The sequence below is a fragment of the Notolabrus celidotus genome, chromosome 17 (assembly GCF_009762535.1).
Source record: "Notolabrus celidotus isolate fNotCel1 chromosome 17, fNotCel1.pri, whole genome shotgun sequence".
Lineage (NCBI taxonomy): Eukaryota > Metazoa > Chordata > Actinopteri > Labriformes > Labridae > Notolabrus > Notolabrus celidotus.
Genome location: NC_048288.1, coordinates 16,722,291 through 16,733,273, shown reverse-complemented (window position 1 = coordinate 16,733,273; position 10,983 = coordinate 16,722,291). Strand labels below are relative to the sequence as shown.

Sequence of the window (10,983 nt, the reverse complement as noted above, 5' to 3'; positions counted from 1 at the left end):
ATCATTTTTGTAATTTATTTAATAAATAACTCATAAACAGCATCAGAAGAGGACATGGTATTGAAATAAAAGGCACTTTGAAAACAATACTGTGAAGGCTTGTGTGTGGTACTTTAGAGGCATTTGGCTGTGAAAGAGGTGATTCATATAATGTTCAAAGAAATTCGTGTTTCCGTTTATAATTGAAAAAAAAAAGAAAACTAACCTAACTGACCAGACAATAAGTTCATTAGTCCACTGAATAACACAAAGCAGGCTTTTTGGCGAACTTGACAAACACAGGAAAGGACCTGAGAATAAAGTTGCTGCAGGTAGCAAATAAAACTTCATATCATTAGCTGGTTGCATCTTGCATTAAAACTTTACAAATCCTTTGATTGTTCAACACTGCTACAGTTTGAATAGTTTAAGTGGTATACAGTCCCTTTGTGATCGTTTCATAACACTTCAATTATAGACAATTGATATTCATCTTCATCTCATGTATTTACTCCTTCAGAAAGTACTCAATAAGAGTAGAATAAAATCTCAAACTTCATGTGTTCATCAGCTGCAGTTTAAAAACTACATTTACAATTACTGCATACAGGATTCAACATAACTGTCCAATCTATGTTGAATGCTAAGTATCACTCAATACTCTCACTATTGCAATTCTTTTCTTTATATACACACATTGACATAATGTGCTGCTATGGCTGATGATTTATAAATCAAATTCAGGTCCTGTCTGCAACATACAAACACACAGGAGGTCAGTGCACAGAGAGAGACAAGACATACAAGTGTCAGAGAGAGAGACAGAAGCTGAGGAATTTTTGTACACATAATAGATATCCATAGTGTCCACATAGCGATGTTCAAAAAAAGCTAATCTTCTGCCTTTGCCAGTCCTGCGGCAGGGAAAAAAAGCACCTTCATTTCATTGTTTTTGCAAATATGCAACTTAAAAGTATATACACAAACCGTATACTGTACATCTAAAAATTCAACAAATGCATATAAATCATAAGTGTTAGTAAAAAGGCTGATGCAGTGGCTGCAGAGTGTATCATAACAGTAAAGCGACAAGAAAAAAATGACGAAATTTCCACCAGGTTTTTTTTCCTTCAGACCCCCATAAATCCACGGTAAATCCTGCAGGCATCAGATGATACTTGATAGCAGAGTTCATGAAAGCTATGCAGCCTTTATTTTCCTTCATATTTGGGGTTGACGACAGTTGTGACAGCACTTTTGTAGATTGGATTTTCACCCTGTAAAGCAAAAAAAAGAATCAAGTTAATCATGTTGTTAGAGCAGTGTGGACGCAACTGTTAGATTTCTCATATTAAAGCAAGGCTGACCTTTCTTTATCAAGTCATTTATTTGAAACACTCACTCACAAAAAAACATGCTGCTCTGACAACAACTAAGAGCAAGCACACATTTCCAACACATCAAACTTACCAGGCAGGGATTCTTGTAATAAATGCTTACGTCCTGAATGACTGCAATAGTTCTGTGACAGTTTTAATTCTCACAGCACACTCATGCTAACTATGAAGGCAACATTACTCTTTCAGGGTTCACTTGTCTGTTTTTAGTTTGTTTTGTAGGTTTAAAGGAGAAGTGAAATAAAGCAACAGAGTGAAAAAATATGAAGACACACATACACAGTCCGTGCAGGAAAGCAAAGCAGAAGTTGAAAAAGAAATACAAACTTAAAGGGCACCAGCTTTACGGCCATAGTTTGGATTCTGGAACTGATTGATAGGACTCTTGTATATGGGGTTGTCTTGCTACAGGTGGAGAGTGAGGAAAGAATAAAGTTGAGCACATAACAGAAGTAAAGAAGATCAGGAAAAAGCAGAGCAAAAGATGGAAAGGTCCAAATAAATTCCAGAAAATGATGAAAGGGAAACAGAGTGGAAAACAGAAATTAAGAAATGAGGACAAAACTATGGAAGCGTATTGCATTAAAAAAAATCTTTGTTTTTTTCTGAATAAATAAAATAACTATCTCAGAATTACAAGAAAAGTTTTTATGAAAAAATAAAAATCTGCTGTATTTTTCAACATACTGATACCTGGTTTGAGGCACTGGGGGGTACTCATATCTCTAAGTCACATGGTGTTGTTAATGTTTGGTATTAAGCTTGTCGATGTTGCACCTGCACATTAGAGCTCTGCAGCGTTTCAGACCTAGAGCTCACTCTGATCTGCAGGACGTTGTTTCTCCAAGGTCAGTTAGGACAATACGCTTCATGTATAACATGATGCATCTGATACACACTCAGGCCAGCTACAGGGCAACTTCAGGGACGATTTCATGAATGCTTAAAACACTGGATAGCTACCCATAAAGTGCAGCTTAGGTACTGTATCTCGTTAATTTTTTTCTGTTTCAACTTTTCACTTCATGAAACGTGCCAAACTCCAGCGGCAACAACTACTACTATCTGTCTCATCAATATCATCTCTCTCTCTCTCTCTCTCTCTCTCTCTCTCTCTCTCTCTCTCTCTCTCTCTCTTCTGCTCAAGGTTTCTGCCTGTTGTAAAGAAGTTTTTCCTTGCAGCTGTAACTTGTTAACTATTGCAAAGTGCTCTACTCATGGTGGATTAAGATGTGATAAGACTGAGTCTTACCCTGTCTTGATGTTGGGTCTTTGTTAATGATGTAACATAGAGTGGTCTAGACCTGCTATGTTTGTAAAGCCTCTTGAGATAACGTTTGTTGTGATTTGGCGCTATATAAATAAAGATTGATTGATGGACAAATTCCAAGATAATTTTCTCTAATAGGCTTCTGTACAGAAACATGCCTCTTGGTCTTGATTTGTCTACACTGACTTTGTAATAAAGTGCATTTTTTGTGATAATTTGCTGGTTAACATGGTGAGCTTTGCTGCACTTTCCAATCAATATGCATTTAATGAAGACATACATTGTAATAACAAAAATAATGATCAACGTCCCTCTAGTTTTCAAGTATTTTGTATGATAGGTTGTGTCCAGTATGTTGTGCTCTGTCTGTTTTATTGCTGAATTTGTTTGTTCCTCCTTGTATATTTGTTGTTCATTTTAATGCAAATCTAGGGACAGGCATTGCAATTAGCTTAGGCTGTAAATAATGCTGAAGTGAGTAGCATCGGTTTATTTGATTCATACTTGTCCCTACACAAACCTGAGCATTAGTAGTTTGTTCTTACCGTTGATGTGCTGCTATATATCCTTACATACAAAACAATAAAATAGACAAACATTAAATATTGATTGATAAAACTGACACTGTTCTTTAGTCTAGAGAAGTTTCCTCTTCAGTAAGGAATAGAACGAATACATTCAGACTGATTTGGGGAGCCTTTTTAGGTGCTTCATCCAAAGTGAAATGTGTTGGCTGATAATCAACAGTAATTATTCTTACCTGGACATGAACTAAGTTTACATCCTTTACTTTTTCAAATTGTTATCTTATTCTTTGCTGAGACTGATTGCTTTACTGGTTGCCTGTTCCAGTTTTTGTTTTTCATTCCAGGTCTAAATGGGTTGTACATCATAAACTTTTATGGTAAGTAACTACCGTTTCTTTTTTTCCTTCCTTGTATTCATTTCATGGTTCCTTTATCCAATCAATATCTCTTGCCATTATCATTTCCTAAGCTTTTAGTGATGATAAAAGCTTGAGAGCAAAGAAAACAAGGTCTGGGCATCCATCTGACTCTGGCTTTGAGTTTCGATGAGTCCTTCCAATGGCCCTTTGTCCCATGTGACAATACATTCATAAAGGCTCTATGCTGTTGATATACTGCAAAGTAGTTTCCATAATGTGTCTCTGTCCTGCACTTTTGAAAAAAAGACAAGGAAACACAACTACAGAAAGTGCAATTTACACAAAGGCAAACTTCATTTAAAGTGAGTTCCATCTAAATTTCCTAAAGTTGAATCTTCTGAAACCATTTATAAGAATGTAACTGGATGTTGTTGCTGCCAACATTAGAAAGTGTAGGAAAAAGCTCATCCATAGGGAGCACAGGAACATAGGGAGCAACTGAGTGCTAATCAGGAACATTAGCATCATCAACCACAGATACAGTGATACTATTCAATTCTACCACTAGGTGGAGGCATCTCACTGCACAGGAACCTGTGTTGAGCTCCAGCCTTCTGTCATATTGATGTTGGCAGATGATGCTATAAAGGGCAGGAAACAGAGAGGGGAGGAGCTGTGGCCACTCCCCGGAAAAAGTCCAGCTCTGCTCTTGGTGCATAACATTCCCAAAAAAGTCCACACAGTCACTGGCATATTTCCTCTTTATTTTGAGTGCTGCTCAAAAGCAACACATTCAATCTGTGCCTGCAGATGGGAGACTGGAGGGAATGTGAGCCAGACACTTTGTAATGATATCAATAAGTCTGCAAATCTCATCTGCTGCTAAGAACAACAAACGCTCTTCACAAGCTAATTCCCTGACAGCGGCTGGCTCTGCAGAGCAGCCGAAACAACACCTGTTTTCCACATTTAAATATCTCCGACAAACCTCTGCCAAAAATAAAAAATATTTATCCTACTGATCTTTCACAGAGTTCCAAACACTCACCGTGTCCCATTTGGCATTCATCTTCTCCTTTTCGAACTTGGCAAACTCTCTCCTGTCCTGGATGATCATCAGCAGCTTCCAGATGAGCAGCAGGGCTAAGCCAATCAGAACGATACCGGCGACCACACCCGCCACAATTGGGATGATGTCAGGACCAGTGGGGCAGTCTGAAAGCAGAGAGTTTTGGCGGCTTTAAATGACGGGGCCAAAAAAAAAACAAGACCATGGGAAAAAATACCATCACACGCCCCGGTGTGAATAAACAAATGATCTATTTTTGCAATCAAGCCACCACAGCCCCTGTAATTATCCTCCCCTGAAACAGAAACCTTCCACACCCTGGCTCATGTTAGCCCAGATCGCTGCTTACCCAGACTGTCGACCACATGGACCTCCTTCTCTGTGTTGTTGTTGACAGCATAGGTGTAGTAGAACCAGCAGTCGTTGGCGTCCCGTTCCTTGCAGTGCATCACAGGATAAGAAGCCTCGTGAGGCTGTGGCAGCTTCTCTCTATCCTTCACTTTGATGAGGTTGAAGTAGCTACAGTCTCTCTCACATGTGTCCTTCTTCTCCCCGGTGCCAAAAGTCCGACACTGGACACACTCTCTGAGGGAACAGGGTGGTATTAGTAAAATGGTAAGTGGACTGTACATCTAAAGCACTTTTCTTCTTCACTTGTCTCTAACTTACGTATTTCATGTCATGTTAATGATCATACAGTGAATTATTTATGGAACATAACAATGATGACAAAAAAAATGTCAGTCTGTGGTCCCAGCCTCAGATAAAATGAAGGCTACTGAGTCAATAAGTTGTATTCAGAACAATGAATACAAGTTCCTTGGCTCTGAGAGATTCTTTGTTTTGTTTGGAACAAGCTGCCACCTTAAGTTAGATTGTTACCAACCTTACAAACTTTTAACTAATGCCCTAAAACATTTAGTTATTCCTTGGCTTTTATCGCAGCATGAGAGATGCGTGGTCTCTGTCTTTGTGTGCTCTTTTATTGCTTTTATTTACTTCACAGTGTTTTTTTAATGTGTTTTTAATACTTTTCTTTAGTGTTTCAATGTGCTTTTAATTTTAATTTTTACAGTGTTTGTGTTTTTAATATTTTTCTTCAGTGTTTCAATGTGCTTTTCATTATTACTGTAACAGTGTTTATGTGTTTTTAATTATAATTTACAGTGTTTCAATGTGTTGTTAATATTTTTTTACAGTGTTTCAATATATTTTAAAATTATTTTAGTGTTTCAACATCTTTTTAATACTTTTTTACAGGGTTTCAATATGTTTTAAATTTTTTTACAGTGTTTCGACACCATTTTTTATACTTTTTTACAATGTTTCAATGTATTTTTGATAACCATTTTTTACAGTGTTTCAAAGTATTTTTAATAATCATCTTGGAGCTTGTCGTCTTCCTCTTGGGGAGTCTCAGTTTCATTGTAAACAGTAAGTAACTATACTTTTTGAAACCCAACAATGGCAATAAGCCATATTGGAAGAATAAGCCTTTATATTTTTGAAAAAACACAGAAAGTAAACAAAATAAAATGTTACATATGTCGGTTAAAACTATTTGCACATTGATAGAACTTCATTTTAGACTTACTTGTGTTCAGTACAGACTCCTGGGCAGGTGGGACAAGTCTCACAGGTGGGACCCTGGAATTTGGGGTCAGTGCACTTGCAAATGCCACATTCACACTTCCCTCTGCCGTTACAGCTCTGCTTATTACTGGCCATACATGTGCTGTTGTCTAGGGAACAATCACAGGCGCTTCCTGTCCACATTGGTTCACAGATACACGCTCTACATTCGCATTTTCCATGGCCTAAGAAAGGAAAAAAAAAACAGCGTAGCAGAGCTTGAATTTGCTTTTCTTCTCTCACATCAGTTAAGACCAGACATTCATTGGAGCTGTCAAACTCACCTCCACACAGTTTGTTTCCAGAGCGATCACAATTGAAGTTGTCACACTCGCAGTACTGGCCGCTATACCTCTCCTCAGGCTTGTCTCTCTTCTTGCACTCACAGTTGCCGCACACACAGTCTCCGTTGTTGCTGCATGTGTCTGTACCATTGTCTTTCCTGCAGGTCCGGTCCATGTCTTCTGTGGCAACATCATTACTGCTACATTCACACTTTCTTCCCACACGTCCTTCATTACACCTGAGACGAGGGAAGGTGTGTTATTCACAAGGGTTTCCAGATTCTCTATATGCTCTGTGTAGATACATGATGTAACAAAGATTGCTTGCACGGACTTACTTGCAGGCTCCACACTCGTAGGTCCCATTACCAAAGTGGCATTCTGGACTGTTCTTGATGCCATCTTTGTGGCATTCACACTCGCAGATGAAGTGGAGAGCAATCTCCACCTCCTCTGTAAATCCCAGGGGCTTGATTTTAATGATCTCAGGCTTGCCTTGTTTGGGACAGCCCTTCGATGTCACGCTGATGCTAAACATGACCTAGGAAGGGGAATTCATGAGAACGCTGTGAAAATCTCAAACTAAAACACCTTTGAAGGTCAACCAATAAAGAAGTTTCCAAATGATGTCATTGTGTGACGGAAACAGAACATGATGACTGAGAGCTTACTGGTCCACCGACACAAGGAGTCGTTTCTGTGCAACATAGTGAGTGAATTGTGAGAGTGAGCGGTGGAAATTATTCAGTATTTCTGAAAGGATACCTTCTTCTTGTTCCAAGTGCATAATTACCAACACACTTGTAGTGGTCCAGACAGAGTTTGGGATTTTTTTTTATCAAGTTGTTCATGGTTTTGCTGTGAAACTACTGAAAAATAAATCTTTATCTATTACTGCCTGTTGGTTGCTGATTAAAGGAGCAGTTTAAAAGTTTTAAAGCGTCCATGCTCAACGCTCTGCTGGGTTTTTGGTACGAGTATAATGCTCACGGTATCTACCTGTTTCCTTTCCTTCTGTGTCCTCTTAGATAGATAGAGAAAATGTATGGTAATGTAACATGCAACTGTCATGACTTCAACTTGTAATAATGATAATAGCAATAATAATAATTAAAAAATAAATACATACATAAATAAATAAATAAATAAATAAATAAATAAATAATAATACTACTACTACTAATACTAATACTACTACTACTAATAATAATAATAATAATAATAATAAGTAAAGTCATTAAAAGAGCACTGTTTCAATCCTCACCTCATCCCCGATAGAAATGTTGGAGCACTTCCGTCCATTTTCACCCTCACTAACCACTCCATTCTTACAGCGGGATGTGTAAGCTATCGTCACTCCCTCTGGAAGCTTACTGTTCTCCAGAATAACCTCAGACGACAGAGACTGCCAAGAATCAAGAGATAACATTGTCATTTCCTGCACTGCATTTCTTCCTGTCGCTTTGTTTAGACAGCATACATAAACAAAGCTCGGCAAAGTATTAAATGAGTGCATTGAGATGAACAAACACTCTGTTCTACATGAATCTGAACATTTAATGCCTTTATATGGTACATGAGAGTGTACTTACATTGTAAGCATCTATAATGAGGTTGATGACGTTGCTGGAGTTGGCAGACAGAGTACCCACTGCAGACTTTGGAATCAGATTTTTGAGCTCCTAAAAAAAAGAATATTGTTGATTATGGGAATTTTGATTAGCGATGACAAAAGTATCAAGAAAACTCTTCTTTAGATGTTTATAAACTGTAAATACAAAACTTTATTTCATTTCATTCAAGGTTCAGATGGATACAACAATGATTTTAACCATTTAAAGTCCAAGGGCTTTTGGGCTTTTTCAGTCCGGGCTCCTAAACTATGGAACGACCTACCAGCTGAAATAAGGCATGCTACTTCTGTTTTTAATTTTAAATCACTTCTTAAAACTTTTGTGTTGTGGAGGCCTTTTTTTCAGAAAGGCCTTCACAACTTTGTAACATGTTATTATGCCCTGGACATCTTGTTATGTGTTCTCGTACTTTGGAGTTCCTTTACGTGTTCCATATTTATACATATGTATGTATGTATGTATGTGTGTGTGTGTGTGTGTGTGTGTGCGTGCGTGTGTGTGTGTGTGTGTGTGTGTGTATGTATGTACATATGTATACATGTGCATGTGTATGTGTGTATGTGTGTATATGTGTATATATGTGTATATATATATATATAGGGTTTTTTTTTCTATTTAATTATCATCTTTCGTTTATATTTATCATTATTATTATTTTCTGTGAAGCACTTTGTAACTGTTTAGAAAAGTGCTATATAAATAAAGTTTATTATTATTATTATTATTATTATTTATGAATATTTTTAGCATTTTATCTCTAATAAAGTATAATAAAAGGCGCTCCAGTGCTTATACAGGTACTTTTCCTAACTGTAGTGTGATTTCGTAGGATATCTTAAAATGCTTCATATCCCCAGAATCAGTCAAACCTTGTCTGAAAGGTTAAGAAATCTTTACAGTATAGTAAATGATTAGGTTAAAGTTTTCTGAAAAAGTTGCTGTTTTTTCAATGAATTATTTTGTTAAATAAACTTATAAAACATTGATCCATATTTTCAATATCCCTATAAACTATCCATAATATTTACCCAATGAATAAACGTGAACAAAAAAGCTGCACATTTTTTTGTTTTTGAGATACGTTTGTTTAAGTAAGCAAAGTGCAAAAGTGCCTGTTTTAGTGTAACTAGTGATGTTGTTTCGCCATCATTGTTCACTTCACAAAATAAGGTAGAATCCGTTTTAAGACTACTGTGGACTACGCCATAAAAAGCCTTTTTCTTTATCAAACCCAGATGGGCTGAACCGTGCTCTAAAATAACAGCATGGCAGAAGAAAATAATAAGTACTTTCAAGAGATGCTACCATAACTCACAGCAGATGTATCAGCCCAGGTGGATATATTTACCCATGGGCATTTTGAGCATGCACGCAGAAGGAGTAGGGGAGAGCACGTTCCAAACTGACTGCATTCGAGTTAAGTCTCATTGTGTTGGACAGAGATGAGAAAGAGGACACTTACTTGGTACACAGGCTGGAACTCCTCTGTTACTGCAAAAATGGTCTGAATGTTGTTGTCACTTAGCTTCTGAACCAGGTGAGCGATGGAGGGATAGTCCTTTAACACAGAGAGTCAGATTTATGATGTAAAAAGAGTAGCAGTGTCTGTTAAAACTCAGCTAACAGTTCCTTTTCATTGCCTTTCCTAAATGTGGGAAGCCTTAAAAACAGGTCACCACCACTGATCTACTTACATAGTAGTGGCTCATGGTATACACATTGTTCTCCAAGTGACACTTTCCGTCATTGGGCAGAACGATGCCGCCCAGTTTACCGTCTCCAGCAAAGTGGAAGCCAGCATCAGTGGAGAACACCAGCAGACGTGTCACATTCCTCCAACCAATTTGCTCCTGAGAGAGGAGAAATGAACTTAAACTAGCAGTAATGATTATCGGTGCACAGCGATGTGGAAAACAGAGAAACTGAGCCGCTAAGAATGTGACACATTAACTTTTTTATTATCACTGTATCCAAAACTCTTCTTGTAAAAAGCAGGGGCTCATAAAATACCTTTTTCACACATCACCACATAAACACATTTATTGGTGCTTTATCCCTGGGAGCAAGTGCCGTAATTGTGGGAAAATTACCTTGAAATGAGATCCTGAGGAAGATTATTTGCCTTAGTTTTTTTTTGTAGTTTTTTTTTACTCACCCCACACACAGCAACTTGCATAATGGCATCAAAGCCTCCCTCAGGAGAGTCCAGGTTTCCAGAGATGTGCTGCTGGCCCACCAGGGTGTTGAACTTCTTGCCATCGTTGGTCAGTTTCAGGACGTTTTTGTAGCTGAACGGGCTGGTGCAGTTCTGGTCGCCTGTGCACGGGTTCAGCAGCTTTGCAGGTGTGGTGCTGATGTACGGCATAACCGTCTTTTCCACAAAGGAGCCAAAACCTTTGAAAGAAAATCAGATTTTAAAGAATTTTAGCCACATGTTTACAAAGTAATTTGGCTTAATAAGACAGCAGCCCCTGCAAAGGGTAAGCTGACACCAAGTATATTTAGAGGTCACCGAACTCCCAAGTGTTCACTACTTTAGTTTGTTTGTACAGGCCAAGAAAAAGGTCATTCAGACTTGGGTGGCTCCTAATACTTACAGGACACCTGGAAACACAAAGTGTTTTTAAAGTTCGATACTGTGGACCCGCTTCAGAAAGAACCAAGACCATACACCCCTAAAACCTTCATCACATGTCACTATTTGTTCTCTTGGATTAAGTAGAAATATCAGTCTCATCTAAGGATGTTAACAATTAATCAAGTATTGATTAATTGATTGAGAACTTAATCGAAACTCTTTCCTTAAAGAATCAAGCTGCCAAACTCAATCAA

The 10,983-nt window shown here is 37.9% G+C and overlaps 1 protein-coding gene across 2 annotated transcripts in view; it reads right to left on the bottom strand.

Moving 5' to 3' along the window:
• The window catches only part of itgb1a (integrin, beta 1a), a 35,020-nt gene continuing 24,037 nt past the window's right edge, over positions 1–10,983 (bottom strand). For both annotated transcript variants that reach the window (XM_034706713.1, XM_034706712.1), the window contains exons 6-16: positions 10,307–10,545; positions 9,846–10,001; positions 9,614–9,709; positions 8,110–8,199; positions 7,782–7,922; positions 6,856–7,058; positions 6,518–6,756; positions 6,196–6,418; positions 4,951–5,186; positions 4,581–4,747; positions 1–1,256 (exon numbers count right to left, since the gene is read on the bottom strand). In XM_034706713.1, the coding sequence (XP_034562604.1) occupies positions 1,191–1,256; positions 4,581–4,747; positions 4,951–5,186; positions 6,196–6,418; positions 6,518–6,756; positions 6,856–7,058; positions 7,782–7,922; positions 8,110–8,199; positions 9,614–9,709; positions 9,846–10,001; positions 10,307–10,545 (1,856 nt within the window). In that variant the 3' untranslated portion in view covers positions 1–1,190. The remainder of the gene's footprint in view (positions 1,257–4,580; positions 4,748–4,950; positions 5,187–6,195; positions 6,419–6,517; positions 6,757–6,855; positions 7,059–7,781; positions 7,923–8,109; positions 8,200–9,613; positions 9,710–9,845; positions 10,002–10,306; positions 10,546–10,983) is intronic.